Source organism: Prorops nasuta, unplaced genomic scaffold (genome assembly GCF_024137725.1).
Source record: "Prorops nasuta isolate Cenicafe-Biocafe unplaced genomic scaffold, Cenicafe_Pnas_1.2 PNAS00015, whole genome shotgun sequence".
Lineage (NCBI taxonomy): Eukaryota > Metazoa > Arthropoda > Insecta > Hymenoptera > Bethylidae > Prorops > Prorops nasuta.
The window spans coordinates 1,549,818-1,569,220 of NW_027116812.1; the positions used below are offsets into that span (position 1 = coordinate 1,549,818).

The 19,403-nt window shown below is 36.7% G+C and overlaps 2 protein-coding genes across 4 annotated transcripts; one reads left to right on the plus strand and one right to left on the minus strand.

Moving 5' to 3' along the window:
* The first annotated feature begins 90 nt into the window (after window positions 1-90).
* Window positions 91-4,427, plus strand: LOC136779084 (uncharacterized). The gene is made up of 7 exons (XM_066736415.1): window positions 91-653; window positions 760-872; window positions 1,186-1,404; window positions 1,601-2,019; window positions 2,565-3,270; window positions 3,845-4,079; window positions 4,207-4,427. The coding sequence occupies exons 1-7, from the start codon at window positions 536-538 to the stop codon at window positions 4,410-4,412; spliced, it is 2,016 nt and encodes a 671-aa protein (XP_066592512.1). The 5' UTR covers window positions 91-535; the 3' UTR covers window positions 4,413-4,427.
* A 26-nt stretch (window positions 4,428-4,453) lies between these two features.
* Window positions 4,454-19,397, minus strand: LOC136779081 (uncharacterized). 3 transcript variants are annotated; one of them, XM_066736409.1, is made up of 8 exons: window positions 16,953-19,397; window positions 13,825-13,926; window positions 8,802-10,614; window positions 8,333-8,511; window positions 8,024-8,180; window positions 7,680-7,946; window positions 6,842-7,063; window positions 4,454-6,766 (listed from the first exon to the last, which is right to left on the minus strand). In XM_066736409.1, the coding sequence occupies exons 3-8, from the start codon at window positions 10,428-10,430 to the stop codon at window positions 6,314-6,316; spliced, it is 2,907 nt and encodes a 968-aa protein (XP_066592506.1). In that variant the 5' UTR covers window positions 10,431-10,614; window positions 13,825-13,926; window positions 16,953-19,397; the 3' UTR covers window positions 4,454-6,313. The 3 variants fall into 3 exon arrangements, with proteins under 3 accessions (XP_066592506.1, XP_066592505.1, XP_066592507.1); XM_066736408.1 differs by lacking the exon at window positions 13,825-13,926; XM_066736410.1 differs by lacking the exon at window positions 13,825-13,926 and having other exon boundaries at window positions 4,455-6,766; window positions 8,345-8,511.
* Between the last annotated feature and the right edge of the window lie 6 nt (window positions 19,398-19,403).

The window sequence follows — 19,403 nt, forward strand, 5'->3', positions numbered from 1 at the left end:
GTCTAGGTTTCCTGTGATTACTAAAGGCACTTTGCGATAAAAAATCGAGTGAATTCCAAATTAAAATAAGTATTAGATAATCACACACACACACACCTACACAGAGTAAGATATTTGGCAGTTTTATGCGAATGTTACATATACTGATCATTCATAGTCCATTTATCTCGTTCATTATTATTGGTCCGCCATTTGTTTATAAATTATCATTTAAGGCTTGTAATGAACTTTGGCAAATTCAGCGTGTCAAGATAGATTAATATTGAGTACTTGTATGCGGAGATTTCTGGCAAAGTTGTTTTAGCGATTGGCGAAGGGGGGATTGAGCTGCTATCTAGTAATTCTATCTCGGCTGCCGTTGATCAACCGACGACTCGTCGCTAGTCAAAGGTCACAAGGCGAAACATAATCATTTACAAGCCAGTGTGAAAGTACTTTCTGTTAAGATTCCAACTTGCACTCGTTTATATAATTAGTACCAGTCAACGAGATCTGTCGTCAATTCCATTTTACGATCAGAGATCATCGCGGAATCATGAGTGACTCTTCTTTCTATCTCAGCAATCTCTTTGGATTTTCCCTCCTGTCCAACATTATCTTCAGCCTTGTCTTTATCAGTCTCCTGTTGCCAATTTTACTCGTCTCTTATTTCGGTAAATATTCTCTCAAAACAAAGCCCGATCGGCCAGCTGCTGGCATTATTGCACTTCTAACTCTATCTCGAATTTCCCTTTTCTTTTTGTCCCTATTCTACGAAAGTGGTCAAATGGTCCAGGAAATGCGTGGTTCGCTTTGTGGAGTGGAGATACCCAAACGTTGTAGTCTTGGAGGACAAGGATATACGAAGTGTTTTGGATCACGCTAGAAATCACGTGCGTAATAAAAATGTAAATAGAGGCTTTGTTTTCTATTGGCACTCGCTTGAATTAGTGCAGTAACCTGAAAACAAATATGTGTGTATACATTTTAGAATTTTTCTTAATGCACCTATACCAGTGCGCGATAATATAAAACATTCTTTTACCATACTTATACAGGTTATGTTGAGAAATATACATTTTTAGCAACAGTGTACTGATGAAACAAAGCTTTTTTCTCATTGTTACCTCACCTAGCGAAGCGTCGATTTAACACAAAGCTGAAGAGAAACGTTTATAGGTTACTAAAGAATGCAGTTTTTTTCAGGGAATATTTACGTTGTTGATCCAAGGGGATTGCGTGGCGGATGGATTGCGGAGTCATTTGGTACATCTGACATCGACCAAGAGATCTTTGAGGTCCGTTCTAACCACAAAATGGGGTCTCTACGTCCTCAAAGACACGGACTTTTTCTCCATCGACAATCACCTTGTGCATTCACCATGTTCTTTCCGAGGTCGACCCATCACGGAATCCAACATTCAGGTTTGCCATTATCAATGGGCCCTCCACACAGTCCCCTTTCCCTCGTTATTCCAATCAACGCACTGATAGAGTCAATGGTACCACAAGTTAGAATTTTTTACTGACCCAAAACTGTAAAATCGACTTAACTCATTCCTAACCAGTTTGGAACGACAGTGTCAGTGATATGTGAAAAAGAATCAAAGAATTTTTTTAGGATTACGTGAGCGACGTAACTTCAAAGTTTCTGCCACTGTCCCAGTCTCCGTGGCAAGTTCATGTGGTGAATTGCTTTCTGCGCGGGAACGAGAGGCAGATCTGTCTCGTGCGGGTCCACCACGTTCTTCTACGCGTGGAACATTTGACCTTGGCGGATTTTTTACCACTGAAATTCTCCGTTGAGACTTGGAACTGCCAGGAGAGTGACTCTCCGTTCACGAATCTGTACAACGAACCCTCGGCGCTACCAAAACTTCACCAGGAATTGACGGAGAACTTCAGCAACTACTGGAATGACTTTTTGTGCAACAACGATCCACTCGAGCGACCGGAAATCCTCAAAAAACCGATCGGTCTCTGCCGCTTCTTCAAAATCTCCATTATCATTCTAGTTTCGATTCTCAAGGAGCTTGTAAAGTCAGTAAAATCTTAACTATTTGTCCTGCTTAACGTACCTTGTATCAGAAACGTTCTTAAAATATTCCAATGTGTCAAAGTGAGTCCTGAAACGTGTTTCTGCAACGTTTTTGACATGTGACGTTTTCAAACTGGCACAACCGAACGAGAATAATAGTCGAAGCCAGTATAGTTATTTACTAAGATTTATATGTTAATTAATTGACTAATTAAAAATTTCGTGTTCTTACTAATTTTGAACATTCTTGTCTGCACCAGGCTATTTAGAAAAGTTAGTACAATCAAGTTAAAAAGTTGATTAGAAATAAAAATACAGTTCATTTGATGGGACATTTATTTAATGCTCGTTATATGCTAATTAATTGCTTGATTAACAAATTGATTGCTCTCACTGTTATAAAGAAATTGTCGATTTTCTGTAAGTAAATAAATTCTATCTTTTCAGAAATTGATAAAATTTTCTGCGAATCTGATTACAGTACTTTTAGAAATTAATTAGGCCTAATCACATTAAAATTTGATCACTAATATCAATATTTTTTTAGGCAATACAGAAGATCGGACGTGGCAGAGTTTCCAGATCTATCATGTTTGAAGAGAGAGGCTGAAAAGAGGAATTTTCGAGGTCAAATTGTTTTTGGCGCTCTGCTGAGATCCGTTAATCCCATCGGTGCTCTATATCTGTTGATTGCCTGGGTCTGGTACCTCCTCATCACTTTGACCTTGAAAACTCCAATTTTGTTGATTCGCGAATTACGAGCCCTGAAGTCCCGAGATAAGCATTGTCACTCGGATACACTGACCTCGATGGTATGGTGTTATCTGCCACTGTTGTTCAGGGCTAGTCTGGAGGTCTTCAGCATTAGCTCGATCGTCCTAACGGCCCCCAAGCTGATTTTCGAGCAGGTATTTCTAAAATGCCCAACGTCGGACCGTTTACCATTAGTGACATCGCTCAGTGGTAGAAAAGTGGTCTCATGGTCCGAGGAAATTGATATTGAAATTTTAAGAAAAATTGCCGCTATCACCGAAGCCTCCGAGGCTGAAATCCTTCTCACCGTCACCGTAGATGCCATCAAAGAGTACTTAAATCATACAGGAACAATCATTCCCGAGGAGATCCTAACTACAGCAAAATTCGTCAGCCAGCAAGCTTTATTCGTTCAAAATCACGAAGCCAGAGGAATTCTCTGCCTGGCCTTGCCCATCAAGACTCCCCTCTTCGAGGATGACCCAGTAGAGATTTTACAGGTCCCGTAGAAAATATATATATATTAAAATTTATAAATTAGGAACTCGTTGGCTGCGAGTTCAGGAAATCATACTGGATTCAAGTGCCAAAAATATTTTCCTTGGCAAATGCAAGCCAAATTCTTGATCTTAATCGAGACTAGAATGGACATATTCTTGGAAAGAAAATTTTTTTGTGATTCTGATCAAAGTGATTGTTAATTGATAATACACATTTACTTTAATTATGGTGACAGCAGACAACGAATATTTTTATTGATTCGAAGAAACTAGAATGGAAAACTGATTAATGAATACTGTTGATTATAATTATTAAGATATTTTTTCAAAGAGGCAGTATTGACTTAGAAATTATTTTGGTAGAGAAAAGATGATTTTCGAATTTTTGGTACTTTGATCTCTTGGTTCTGCAGCTACTCAGATGGATTTAAGCAATGGAACCGATTTAATATTATTTTAACACGTGCATTGATAATTTATTTATATTATTACAATTTAGATTCAAATAACATTGAGTTGTACAATTGAATTGGAATAAATATGTTGATGTAAAGGAGAAAAAATGGTGTTTCAGGTGATGCAGCGTAATATTCGAGAAGCAAGATCGAAGCAAAGTGCAATTTACGCTTTGACCGCAGCGGAAAGTTCTTGTGGACTAATTTCCTCGTGCTTGCCCTCGATAGTTCTGAAAGTGTTGCTAAATCACTTGTCGAGGAGGTACTCCTTAACCCTGACGCACGTCAACGGAGACCTACCTGTGGAATGTGTGGAGGCAGCAATGTACTGGAGGCCTCCTCAAGGAAATTGCAGTAATTACAAAATTCTTCCTCGTATTACATCAGATTCATCGTTATGCAAAGATCATTCCAAATCATACAAGGGAATAACAAATTTCAGCATCGAAATTGAAAAATTAATAATCGTTCATAATTTCAGGTATGTCGATGACGCTGCACAGGTACCAAAATGGCGTACGTTTGGGAGTCATGTGTGACGCCACGATTGGTCCACATCACACGGTTATCACAAAAGCTTTTCCAAAACGGTTGGCGAATCTCGCCACAATCGTTGGTGTACCTAGAACGCCCAGTCGTAGCCCAAGTCCTCCTCCCATAAGTCCCACCACGTCTCCTGGCTATTGATCTAATTTATTTTCTACTACCAAAAGTAACGCATACTCTTTTTGCTCTTCAAATACCAAAAGTCCTATAAATTATGGCAAACAAAATTATTACAAAGTATAATCGATATACTTTTACTTTTAAAAATTGCAATGAGCATCCTGCTTGAATAATAATCCACGTAGGGAGTTTGGTACTTATAACTCTATTGTTAAAATTACCGTACGCCTCGATGAAACATGAGACTAAAAATTAATTTTAGAAAGTATTATCGATGTACTATTATTTTTTTACACGTCGATATTATAAACATCCTATTGAGAAATCGATATCTGCAATCTGAAGTACCAAAGGCCGCAGTCGGATTTTTATGCAGCCAATTACCAAGACATAACAACATGGGAGAAAAATTGTATACGAAGTATTACCGATATACTTTTATTTTCCCATGCAAACAATGCTATTCCCAACTTTGATGTTATTTATTTCAACGTTCGTGGCATAACTTCCTGCGGTTGACAAAGCTGGCTGATTGTGTTCGAATAGAATAGACTAGTATAATAGCGTGGCCTGTAGCATTATACTAAAGCCGATAATTATCTTGTTTTAGCAACAGGAAATCGATATTTGACTATCCAGATTTTTTCTTCCTCTGTACGATCTCCGTCCTTCGACAGCGCTCCCTTCCACGTTAATTTAAAGAACCCCCTTTCTTACTATTTCAAACATTTAAGAAAGTAGGAGAAACCGCGAAACGTAACTGTAGAGTAGCATATTTAATGCGATACATGTATAATAACAATATACAATAAAATACACAATAAACAATCTTAAGCTTTAGCTCGATTAAATCTTTCCTACAGTACCTTTTAAATTTCGTGCTTAATAAAAATTGTATCGTTTTGAAGTTTATCCATTTCTCATATTGATGAGTATTTTTCATACTCCGACTCATTATCTTCAAAGTCTTTATAAATTACTAGTGATTGCTTTGTTAAACTAGCATTAAAAGCATCACTCCATTTCAGTCTTGTTTCGTTTTTATTACTATTACTATTTATTACTATTATTTGTAGTAGTAGTAGTAGAATTACTATTGCTAATACACACACATTAAATTCTGTCAGATTGTTTATCAATATCGATCAATTGACTGAAAGATAATTGGTGTTTTTCATTCAAAATGTAACAGCAAGTAAACTACGTAAAACTGAACACGCCAGAATTCTTGAAAACTCCGTTTAAAATTAGTCAACCGATCAATTAAAGGCTTTAATTAAAAAGTAAGAGCCAACTGATATAAATATATTGCATATATCAAGAACTTATGTTTCTTCGTGCATTCTTAGTTATTGTTCTGTTCTTCTTGAAAACCATGATAATAGGCCCAGTCCAGCTTGCCATAAATCATCACAGCGCTCTCCAATTTCTTCTTAAAATTAATTAATAGCAAAATAACGTACAGGAACTCATCAGTCGACTTAAGAAATTTCGCGATAAGCACAAAATATAGTCGATCGTTTCCATTTAAGGCAGCTCAATTCCTAATAACGTAGAAAACTCAGGCACCATTCTTCAAATATAGTCAAATTGTTTTCAGAATGCTAAACAAAACATGAAGTCTTATCATGCTCCGTGATGTGAATCATGTTACAGACTAGAAAAAGCTATGTGCCTTCTAACTGGTGATTGGTAAATGTGAAGGCAAGATTGAAAACATTTGTGACAATGGGCACCAGTGAAGATTATGCTAAGCAGTTGAGTAGGATTGCTGCTGAGAATTTTTTGGTTCCTTGTTTAAGGTGTGAGACCGATTGAGAGGGCCGGAAACTATGATCCGCTTGTCTGCCATGAGGTGAAATTTAACTTTAAGGTAAGATTAAACTCAGTTGTCACATAAGCAACACTGATTAAAATTAAAATTATGCCAAGCTATCTCTGTCTCGTTCCATTTCGATAGGTCCGCTACCCAGGATCTTCCGGTTCCTGGTGTAGGGTATGAGACCAATAAGAACTCCGGAAAAGATGATCCAGCTGCCTGCCATGATGAAGGATAAGTCCCAAGATTGTGTAACGTCGAACATCCAGCCAGCTAATGGTGGACCCAGAAGATTTCCGATTCCTTGACAAAGTAGGGTGAGACCATAGGCTGTGGTAAATCTTTCCAAAGGAATCAATTCGACGAGGATTACTGGGGTGAAGCTGAAACTACTGGCAAAGAAGAGACCGAAGAAAGCTGATGTTATCATGAGGAGGATGTAGTGATGTGTGAAAATAGACATCAAAATTGTTGCGATCCCACAAGCGACCAAGCACCAAGCGTAAGTCTTCGTCACGTTCATCCAGGATTGATCACCGGCCCAGCCAAGACCGATCTAGAAACGATTGTAAAAATTAATTTATTTTGCACTTTAAATTAACTTGTTTATTTCTTTAAGTTTAGAACTCACCATGCCGATTGTATTAGTGATCCCAATGATACTCAGTAGATTGGCCGCATCCGATTCCTCGTACTTATTTCTGGTAAGATGCTCGGCCAGGTAAAAGTAAGGCACGATGAACCAAGTGAAGAGGAGTATCGTTGACAGTGACATAAGCAAGAAATGAAATTCCAAAAACATTGAAAAATCCAGCATACCCTTCAGCAATTCCAACAGCTCGGTGTACCATTTCTAAAAAAAAATAATTGATTATGATCTGGCATCAATCGAATCAGTGTTTCCTCAACTGTGCCTATCAACCAGGGGTAAATATTTTCAAGAACAATCTAAAGCATGTGCAAACAATGAAAATCGTAGGTACGAAGGTTTTTGCCAAGCTGGAGATACAAGTGATATCTAAAAGATGAAATTCCAACGATATACTGATAAATATACAGGGGGTCCATTTTATTTGTAATGTGACTCAATGGATCTGTCTATTTTACTTTTTTTGTAATGTATTGCAAATAAAGAAAATCACGTGAATGAAGATATTTGCCAAACTGTGAATACAAGTGATATCTTTATTCTATAAATATTGGAGTCTTGGTAATGCCACCAACACAAGTTCAGGTATAGAGATTAAGGTGTAGAGATGATAAAACATTAAAAATGAAACAAAAGACGCAGACGATGATGAAGGAAAGTCTTGAAAAGTTTCACATTTCAATATTTGTTTGCAAATCACATAACAAATGGGTCTTTCACCTTTTATGTTATCCTTATTATTATTTGCAAATGCCTCATCGTATTCTACACGAAACTTACACCTGAATATTGATTTTTTATTTGAACCTTCAAACTTTACCTCTTCGCTCTCTTTCGCCAGAGTGGTCATGCTATTTCTATAGATGTCAGGACAGCTACTGGCCCTCAGTCGATATTTATGAAGATTTAGAGCTGCTCCACGATACATGACAGAATTTCTATGCACTCTAATGTCCTTGAAGTAATGTGACTTGGTGCTGAATTGTCTTCTCAGCCATGGCAAAGAGTCCGTTCTAACTACCCCATTGGTAATTCCAGGAATATGGGGTCTGGAAACTGATTTAGCCCTTTCAGCCTCGACTATTTGCTGTAATTTGCAAAAATTGTTAACTTCCTCATCCACAGCTATAGCAATAAGTAATTATTATTAATTTGTAAAATTACACTTTGAACAACATCCTTTGTCAATAATGGATTAGCCTCCTCCGAGTCCTTCTTCGATAATTTTCTAGACAACACTTTCACTGGTGCATCAGAATTCCCATAAGAGATCTTTCTTGGCAAATTTTCCGTCTTGTCTTTATTCGTTGCTTGTTTGATCCTAGAAAATATCAAAGAAGTAATATCAATATTAAGAGTCTATCGTTCTGATGCCTGATGTGTAAAAACTGGGGTGATCTTGAGTGGTCCAAATAAAGAAGGAAGAGGGTTGGTGATAGGACAAAAATAAAAATAAAAATGACCAATTCGAACCAGTTGTTTAACCTCATTGACATAGTGACTCCACTCTTGTTGTTGCAGATCTCACCAGTGGATTCATGAAGCTTCTTATCTGAGAAGCTCCTGCACAACATGAGTCCAGGATAGTTCTCCAGGATAACATTATACAACCTCGAATTTCCTGAAAGTGACTCCAATACCTCGAGTGGTACCTGAAAAGAAACAAACAAAACTTTGAAAAAGTTCATTTTACAATTATTCAATCAGTGTCAAACACACGTATGTTTAAAATATCTCATTGAAAACTATAATAAAATATACAATAATTATGGTAAAACGTAATTTTCGTTTTATTGAAATTTATTATTTCATGTTCTTCGATAATCCGAAGAAAATTCTTTAAACTACATTGTCTACTATCTTCATACATTTAACTGTATTGTCAGCCTAACAGCAACACGCACAAGGTTGCTAAAGACATACAAGATTCGTGAAAATATACCTTTTCGCTTTGTCGAACAAAAGTTGGCAGATTGACGACACTCCTGAATGAATTGCCACCCTGTGCGTTGGTAGGGGTTTCGGTGCTGGTCCTCAAACTCTGTAAGAGATACTCTGGTGCCTGTCCAGACTTGAGCAGCTTCCTGAGGTTCTCAACGCCAGGAAACTCATCAGCCAGAAAGGATGCTGACTTAGCAGTTTCAGACTTGGTCAGTTTCTTGGGTGAATTTGGGGCCTGCTTTCGTTGCTCGAGGATCCACCATTCAGGGTCACGCATAACGGCTCCACAAACGATCATGTTGAAGAAGGTTCCAGCTAGGAGTAAACAGGTACCCCTCCATCCATACTCCTCAATGAAGAAGGTAGTCATTGGTGCATAAACAAAGGTACCAATACCAGTCCCACAGGCACCTAAACCTACTGCCAGGGTCCGTTTCTTGTCGAACCAATAGGCGATGCTCACGACCGCTGTGACGTAGCACAGACCCAAACCCAAACCCGCCACCACACCAAACGTCAAGTACATTACCTCGATGGTGTTGCTGAAGCAGCTCAAAACAAAACCCAATCCTGAGACCAATCCACCAACGATGGTCATATTCCTGCAGCCATACCTGTCCACCAAAGCGGACATGACAGGTCCCGACAAAAGTGGAACGGCCATGAATAATGAGCCGATCCAAGCGGTCTTCGACTTTGACGCTCCAAACTCATGCAGAAACTCGATGTACAGCAGACCAAAACTGAAAGAAACGCCATCAGCTATCATCGAGATGACTAAGGACGCCATCACCACGACCCATCCCCATCCTCCATCAGGGATCTTCGGCTTCTCATCGTCCTCCGATGTTGAGGAGGACCTCGAAACCACGTGGTCGGAGTACAAACTATGATTATCCAATTTTCCCACCGAGTTCTCAATGTCTTCGTCCTGGTACCCCATGTTAGGAATGATGACAGTTCTAGTACCGTTAGCTTTGGTCCCATTTGGGAGGGCTTTGAAATTGTTACTGGTGGTCTCGGGACCATTCTCCGTTGGACGAATTTTTTTATCATCTGCGGGTACCAGGTTACTTCCGGTGGGGGTGATCGCAAACGGAGCATCTTCGGTGGTCACAGGGCTTAAATAATCTGTGTTGTCGAAATCCTCGCCAAGGCTGAGGTCTTTGCTGGTACCAATACCAGGACTCAAGGTTACAAAGGTGTCCTTATCAGGGGTCAATGACTCTACGCTTCCATCACTTGTCAAGACTGGTGTGGATCTGAATAGTCCTTCGTCAGCGAGGCTGCTGATGTCCTCGGTGTGTCCCGAGTCCTGACAGATGCCAGAACTCTTAGAGGACACGCTTCCATTGGGGTTGATGAAGATTCTGTCGGAATAATCAACTTCTGGTGTCTGGACTGGGGTCCCAGGAACCACTGTTGGACTTCCATTGTTCCAACCCACTATTGGTGCTTTCCTCCTTCTCTCATTTACCTTAATATCCTCCTTGATGATCCTGTTATCCTTGATTCTTTCGCTATTGTTGTTATTATTGTTATTGCGAGTCACGCTGTTACGGTAGCTTTTCAGATCAATATTATTTTTGGATTCGTGGTCGCGAATAAGATTCTCATTGCGGTCGGTCATTTCTCTAAATGTAACTGTTGGTCGAGTGGATCCAACGACGGGGCCAGCCTTTCAGCCCTTGGATCTCGCTCGTGAAGGACTCGATGCTGCCCAATCCTACCATAAGGACTTCCCTAGCAATCTGGGACGGGTCGCCAATTGTCGGCCGGCGGTTCAGCATGCACCCTCCTTTTCCTCTCTTTTCCTACAAAAATTCAAATTACTTAATCAATTATTTCCACACGAATCGAATCCACTCTCAATGAAACAAATTTTATTTCATTTTCCACTCTTCGCTATTCTCGAGATAAACTTTTGTTACAATTTTCATTTAACGAATTTAGCCAATATAATATTATTGTTATGAAATGATGAATAGTGAATTAAGCGAGATTTTTATTGTTTATCTCGTTTGCGAAGAGTTTCGTTTTATTCGTCAACCAGTTTTTAAAATAGTTTATATATTTGTATTTCAATAATTAAATCAATATGCAGATTAAAATGGAAAAAGTGTGAACAGACAGGAGTGTTAGTGTTAATAGATTATAATTACTAACAGGGTTTTTATAAGGAGAACGGATTAAGGAAGAAAGTGAACAAAAGTGAGAGAAAAATATTAAAATAATAAAAATTGCGAGGCTTTACTCACCAGGGAGGTAGTGCAAAAATGACGCACCGAGTGCAAGGGCGTGTTTGGGTGTAGGAAAGTGCATACAACACTAACGGGCGTGAGCGCAAAAGTAATAAAAAAGTCAGCAGTAAAAAAAGAAAACAGTTTTTAGTTAATTGGAAAGCATGCAGAATAAATAGCGAGTATATTAGACACTGAAAAAGAATAAATAATAAAATTATTATTAGTATTACAATAAATTAATAACAGAGCCAAACAACCTGAAAAAAATCTGAAAAAACAGGATTTTTTATTAATAAACAAAACAAAGCAAATGACATTTTGGAAAATTAAAAATTTAGTTTATTAATGATGAAGAATAATATACACAGAGAGAAAAAATTAAAAAGTATAAAAAATATTTAAAATTACAATTTTTATTATCAAAAATAAAATTATATTTTTACAACTAGGTCCAACTTAGTTGCAAAAAATTTACTTGCAATAAGTTAATAAAATTATTTTCTTAAATTTCCTCTCTCAGTGTATACCTATAAGAAAAGTAATTGAAAGTTTCCAACTATAGAGCTGTATTATAAGTGGGACAAGGATTCGCTATCGATAAAGTGTGATAAAAAGTAAAACGAGCGGATTGATGGGAAGCTTTCGGGAGTAATTCAGCACACACGCAATGTTCTCCATCTATACAGTGTGCTCAATAGCAGTGACGTAGCAAATTTGTTCGACCCAATTTATAGTATCAATCGTTCGAAAAATTCGCTTGGAATTATCTTAAGCAGGGATTTATAGATTAATCTCGCGTGTTTTGGATACATCTGGATAATGACTCGAATCATTTTTAATTTGTAAGGCTCGCTAGCGTTTTGGCCTAATATGTGCGGCATTCAGGTTAGTTGGGCGGTTCTTACTGGATCTCCCAGGCGATCGTTAAGACCAACGTAAGATGTTCTCAGTATGTAGCGAGTTCCATTCGTGAATGGATAGAATCGAGCGGGAACTCGCGTGAGAAATTTCTTCAATTTCTTTCTTTCAGATTTGCATTTAACATTTAAAGTGCTCGATATTTTCATTCTACGAGGAAAAAGCCAATTCACTGATGACGCAAAAATCATTGCGCAACTTATCGATAACATCTTGATTTTACGTGATTTCTCATTGGTAATGGGTTGTTGATATATTTCCGCTGTAGGAACGGTTGTAATTAGGGGATTGCAATCGTTTGCTAAATGATACTGGAATTTTTATCGCATTAGTGGAGGAGGAAAATAGGAATTTAATATTTATTGATTTTGGAGGATCGAAGGGATCGATACTTTAATTATTGTAGCATACAAAGTGTATACTTTAAATAGAACTAAACCGTGGATATAAAAATGTATTTAACTAAGTAACCACAAGGGATATAACTTTTCTCCATACTATGTTTTTAAACCTAAATGAAAGGGGGAATTATACAATAGTTGTAATTAAGGGATTATAATTATTTGTCACAAGAGACTGAAATTTCTCACGCGAATGGAAAATAAAGAGTAGGAATTTAATATGTATTCAATTTGTGAAAAATTGAAGGAAAGATGGATAGAATTGATATTTCGATTTTTATAAAATAAATAGTGTAAACTTTAAATAACTCTAAAACGTGGAAATAAAAATTCATTTAACTCGGTAGCCACGAGAGATATGACTTTTTTCATGAGCGCTACCTTTTAGAATTAAAATTAAAGGGAGTATCTGAAAGGTATTTTGCAAAAATATCATACCCCTCACAGTTACAGAGATAAATAAATTTTTAAGTTTACAACTTTGGAACAAATTAAAGTAAATACCCTATATAGGAGGGAAGAAGTTTAATAGGAGCATCCAGGTATTTTTTATACAGGAAGTTGGTATAATGTAGAAATATGGAGTTAAAAATAGAATTTTAAGGGTGGGGGATGAAAGGGTGGAAGAAAAAAGGAGGGGTGGGATAAAGGGCTGTTTAAGGACTGAAGAGGGGTTGAAAAATATGTAATACTGGTGGTGAGGGAACAGAGGGGTTCTAGAGTGAGGAAGGGATGTTTATATCACGGGTGGTTGGGTATTCTTGGGATGAAGAGGGGCGAGGGGGTGAGAGGTAGGAAGGGGTGTTTAATAAGGGAGGTCGCGTGGAGGGTATCGTCATGGCAACCGACCGGTCGATTTTCGCGTCTCCACTGACTCCACGGTATTAGACACTCACCCCTACCCCCACCCTTCCTTATAATTATTCCCCTCCATAAATCCCTCCTCCCCCCACTACCACCGACCTCAATCTTCCTTCTCTCCTTCACCTGAACCTTGTCTCTTAACCTTCACTACCACAAAAAGTCACCCTTCCACAAATAAACCTCGACCCCTCCCCTCCACTATACCACTTACCCAAATTACCATATTTTATACCACCACATCCGACGACCACCAATTCATCAAATTTTCAAATTTATGTACGCAAAAATTATTGGTTTAATTTCTCTAAAAAATTCTTCCACTCTAAACATTAAAATCGCAAAATTAGTTGATTTTTTGGAAATTACATCCCCATTGGTCTTGTTCGCACATTTTTTTGTCATTTGAGAAACATACTCCCTTCCTCTTGCGTTAAGAAGGCGATTGGTGGGGGTAATAGCATCAGCAGTGCTGATTTATGACGTCAGAAGCAGCGTCACGCGGAACGCGTGCACACCCGATCGATTGGATCTGGCGACGCGCACGCACACGAACAAACATACACACACAAGAGCGTACAAACACAGTAAACAAACATACCGAGACTTATTAGGTGCTTTCGAAGAATCCACATTAACGGCACGTGTTGCCAAGGATTTTCCAAGTAGTCCCGCTCTATTATATATCAGACTTGGGCCAATTCTGTGAAGATTTTTTTTCGGACGTCAATCGAGCACAGGACAAAACAAGCTTGCACGGTAAACAAGGATGAACGATTGTGGGTAATCGTTTCAGGTACAAAGGTACAATACTCGGAAAGATCCGTGTGTGTGACTCATTTTATCGCTGTGATCAATTGTGAAACAATGTTACCGTATCATGGTATATGATATATATATATATATATATATATACATATAAATATGTATATTGAAAACAGGAAAAAACTATCTTCCTCTTGACATTGTAGTGCACAACGTGTGGAAGTTGCATAATAAGATCAATGAAAGAACACCTATTTTCGTCGTTAAGCCAACAACGATTCGTCAGGTTTTCCTGGCTAAAAATAATTTTTTACTTAATTTTCCATACTTTGTTGCTTTTCATGTTAATTTTTTGTCCTATTCTATATTAGTTACGAATAATGTAGGTGTGGAAGGGAATTTTGCGAAATGGACAAACGAAGCGTAGTCTGAATTTTTTAATTCTCCACAGTGAGAACATCCGAGGGACCTTGGGGCCCGAGCGATACACAGCCATGACGCGGTGTAAATAATTAATCGCTAATAAGCAAACACGAGGAATTATCGCCTAGATCGTTAGATCCACCACGGTACAAAGCAAATGTAGAATGACTCTCTTATTGGCGGATAAAAACGAGTTTAAAACGAGTGCTAACAAATTTTACACGTTCCCAATGAGGAAAATCAAGTGCTAAATGATAAAGTAAAACGGTCTTTAATAACATAATTTTCCAAATTTTTTAAATTTTCACGTAGGAATGAAGTGTACATTTTTATTATAATCAATATATTCAGATGAAAGAATAGTAAACATAAAATGATAAAAATTCGTTTTGGAATAATTGAATTTTGTTAAACAAATAATGAAAATAATATTAACATAACTTGATACGTAAAAAATTAAGAGTTTCTAATAAGAAAAAGCAAGAAGAAAATGTGTGTGATACAGTAAAAGATTTTTAAATAAATCAATTTTGACAGTTATGAAAAAAGGTTGATTTTTATTGAGATAAGAAAAAGCGTGGAGAAATTATTGGAAATAGATAAAGTTAAATATAATATTATATTGTATCTATGGAACTGATTTAGTGGAAGAGTTTTCGATGATGTAAAGACGTAAAATTGGTGTAACAATATTTGCTATAGATCGATATCAGTCGAGAGCTACCTGACTGGATCCTTATCAGTTTCCTTTGCGCTGCCAGACTAGCTGGTTGACAGTGAACGATCGTAAATATCTGCCAGTTATGCCCTACCACTTTTCCCCTTGCGTGACAATTACTTGTATGGCTAAAGCATAGATAACAATTTTTCTTTTCTCCAAAAATCACTTCGGGACATTTCCATTCCCCACATCGACCTAAATCAGCTTAAGAATCAAATCCCAGAAAGTAACCCAATACCCAAGAAATAATACCTATTCTCCTTATTAACTCTGACTTCTCAATTAATTTTTTATTCAATAAATTAAGAAACCTTTTGCTGAAATAATAATGAGAAAAGTTTTTATTAAATCTGATTTAGTAATGGCTATCCTGAACCGTGAGCAGATGAAATCTTACGAAATTAATAGCCGATAAATAATCTTTTTTGTACATGATCTGCATTGCTTCAATCAATTTTTTATTACATAAATTATATATAAAATCTTTTATCGAAATAATAATCTCAAAACTTATTATTAAACTCGATTTATCAAGTGATATCTTAAACCGTGAAAGAATCAAATCGCAGAAAGCGAATTAGTCACCGAAAAATAATGTAATTTCTTCCCATAGCCTTTAATTTCATTCTCAACTTTTAGCTCTATAAATTATAAGTTTCCACGCTACGTAAATAATCGTAAAAATCATTACCATTTTATCTATTAATGTTCAACCTAGACCGTGAAAATAGATGCTATTTCGCAAGAGGCTCTTCGCAGACTCTGCTTGCCAACGGAAAAGTAAATTTAGTTTCTCTTAAAATAATCTCTCCGAATTTTCAAAAACATTCTATTTCATTCATATGATCCTTTCAACGACGATGATCGCACAACAAAGACGCTCTAAACTTATTGTTTCCAACGTTAAATGGCCAATGACATCTCGCATAGTGCCAGAAACGGTCCTAAAACGTTCCAATCTGTCAGAATGGTTCCAGGAACGTTCCTCACACAATTCTATAGCTATCTCGTTTCTTTCCATCGATTCGAGTTCACAACCGAGGCTAGAAATATTGTACACAACAGTAGTAGAGCAGATGTTGATATTGTTTACTATCGACAAGAGTTATGCAACAATATAAAACAGTTACAGCGTTTCTCTTTCTCATTTTCCGAAAGAGATCGTGGACTGAAAGATTATTGGCGCGAACAAAATCTTGATGACCGCGTATAACGCAATAGAAATTCTTTCATAAGAGTCAATCTAACGCTGGATTTTCTTGCGAACGCGTGTCTGATAAAAAACAGTACACATTTTCTTCGAATCTGTCGTAAACAATCACTCGCTTTTAATCAACGTCCACCGTGTTTCCTTTGAATTAAAAAAAACGTAGAACCAGTTTTCAGGGTTGATTAATAGATCTATATACTATATATATATATATATGTGTGTGTGTGTGTATAGATATTTACAAGAAACAAATGCAGTGCCAGTGGTATCAACAAACACCGTAGTATAACAGTCATGTCAGCTATTACAACAAATGGAAAAATTCATGCAGAAGATGAATTCTTAGGCAGAGAGATAAAAAAAGACATTTAGAGTTGTATAATGTCGAGTGAGAAAAAGAAAAGTGCTCGAGGGTGGGGAAATAGAGAAGTGGAGGTTGAAATTGAGAGAGAGAGAGAGAGAGAGAGAGAGAGCAATAGAAACAGAGAGTGACAGAGATAGATAGTAAGGGGAGAATAATAGAGCGAGAGATATATTAAAAATTAAAGAGAGATACGAGTGATGGAAAGTCAATTACGAATATGGTGTAAAGTAATATTGAAAGACTCACCGGTGAAAAAGATTCAGCGATCCTGGAAGATCGCGAAGGATATCGAGTCGTAATAAGAATGATAATGGAGAGAGGGATAGAGTGAGAAAGAGAGTCTTCTTCGGGGTGGTTGATCCCTTTTTGTCACAGTGTTGTTTATGTCGGAGTGACAGTTCAGAAAGTAGTATGAAGCCAAGATTGGTTTGAGGCGGGTGCGACTGGCTTGGGAATCGCCGGTAGACTGAGAAAGCACAGTCCAATGAGCTTTGATGATTCTCCACGCCACTCACGGGGAAGGTGTTCGTGGATGTACCTCCTGAAACACGAGAGAACGCGCATGTTCCAGCTGCGCGATCCGAACTGCGCGGTTTTTTTTCGAAATAACTGGAATTTATATGGTTTTTATATTCCAAGAATTGTATGGTCAAAATATTCCATTTTTAATTTCGAGACACTCTATAGTGTTTGCTGTAAGTGAAACTTTTCTCCAAGTGACCAGACGAATTGACATAGTTTGTATTATTGTGTTGATAATAATAAAACTACTGAATCGCGATTGAATGCGCATGGCCCAACTACGTCATCCGAGTTGCGCGGCTTTTTTTAAATGACCCGAAAAGAAATTTTTTAAAAATTCTACAATAAAAATATTCAGAGTTCGACTTTCAAGAATTCAAGATTTGGCTACTGAACGAGAAATATTTCTATCCATAACCAAACGGATCAAAATAATTCTTCTGTGTTCATAATAATAATAAGTTCTGTCTGAAAGTATGACAGTATGCGCATGTTCCAACTGCGTCATCCGAGCTGCGCGGGTTTTTTGAAATGCCTTCGATTTAAACTTTTATTCGAGCAACACTGCAATAGTGTACGAATACCCACACAGCATACTGTAACGTCAAAAAGATTTCCGAAACGATGTAACGTATAATATTGAATCCAGGAAGTATTCGGAACGTTTTTAACGCTATTTGTGCTACTCTATCATTTTTATTGGTACTGTTGCACAGTTTTTTATTTCTCTCTGCTACTAATATAATACAATGTTGAACAATTAAAAAAAACTTAAATCTATTTTGTCAAAATTTGATTGGTATTACTGTATTTTTCTTATCCTCTTATATTTTATTAATATTTTACAATATTAAAGAATTTGAAGAAAGAACTACCTTATAAAATTGTTGAAAGTTTAAATTTTTTCGAAATCTTTTTATTCCCTTTTTTATCAATACTTTACAATGTTGAAATGTTTTTAGAAAAAACTTACATTATTGAGTTCTTCCAAATTTGATTCGCATTGGTGGAGTTGTTTTATCCTACTGTATTTTTAATATTTCCCAATGTTGAAGATTTTTAACAACAGCTTACATGGAATTCTTCCAAGTTTGATTGGTATTGGTGGAGTTTTTTTGTTCCTATCTATTATTAATATTTCGCAATGCCAGTCGAGTACTACGATCGTCTCGTACTCGGTGTTCGCGATCGAAAATAATAAGTAATCGATAAGAATTATCTTTATTGGGTCAGCGACCATCTTTATTTAAACTTGCGCTTGGTTTGTTCAAGATCACTCGATACTTTTAATCCTCCGTTGGTAAGTTATATAGCGACTGATAACTCAGCTGTGGCAAAAAAGTACCACTGATTTAATAAAGTACCAAATGTGCTAGTTTTTTGCTGTTTTTGTGCAATGCATTTTTTAAAGCAATTATACTGTTTTGTGATTTTGTGCATATTAACAAAAACTTGGATTTTTTTTTTATTTTGTAGTATTTATTTTTTATTTTAAATGAAGAGATTCGCATAACACAGATATACGCAAATTCTAACGTATAATTTATATAGGGTGAGTTTCTTAATTTTGAAAGGTTGAAATATTTTGGAAAGTAATTATTTAACAGAAAAAATTTTCGAATAAAAAATGTTTTACTTCGAATTGGTGATACAACGATAGTATTAGTTTGACCTTGGAAGGTCATTTGAAAGTAACAGGAAGGTCATATTAATTTTTTTAAACAGAACCCCATATATTGTGTTACAGATTCTTTTAGTTCATTTCAAGAGTTTTTCAAAACACATTATTTTATGATTTCATTCAATTGTTCGGTAGATATTTTGATTTTAAAATTGCATATACAAGTGTGTTTGGTTGAAATATTGTATGCGCGAACGTTACGCATAAACAAGCGTAGTCGTTCACCTATTTATAATTTCAAAACAAAATATTTACCCAACGAATGAATAAAATGATATATTGATAAAGTATTTTTCGAACAGTTTTTGTAATAAGCTAAAAAAGTATGCAATAAAAATGGAGGGTAACATTAGAAACTCAAGATGACCTTTATCAAACCAGGAACATCACTTTACGTCTCCCTTCGAGTCAAAAATATATTTTATCCAAAAATGTTTTCTCAAGATAACTTATTTTTTAAGACATTCTAACGTTCCAAGATGAAAAATATCTTA

Bases quoted from the DNA above. Each gene is read 5' to 3' on its own strand.
- LOC136779084 (XM_066736415.1), top strand. From the start codon at position 536: ATGAGTGACTCTTCTTTCTATCTCAGCAATCTCTTTGGATTTTCCCTC. The intron at 873-1,185 runs GTGCGTAATAAA...AGTTTTTTTCAG, and splicing joins TGGATCACGCTAGAAATCAC to GGAATATTTACGTTGTTGAT. The intron at 1,405-1,600 runs GTTTGCCATTAT...GAATTTTTTTAG, and splicing joins TCACGGAATCCAACATTCAG to GATTACGTGAGCGACGTAAC.
- LOC136779081 (XM_066736408.1), bottom strand. From the start codon at position 10,430: ATGACCGACCGCAATGAGAATCTTATTCGCGACCACGAATCCAAAAAT. The intron at 8,512-8,801 runs GTATATTTTCAC...GTTTCTTTTCAG, and splicing joins TTGTTCGACAAAGCGAAAAG to GTACCACTCGAGGTATTGGA. The intron at 7,947-8,023 runs GTAATTTTACAA...TGCAAATTACAG, and splicing joins CAAAGGATGTTGTTCAAAGT to CAAATAGTCGAGGCTGAAAG.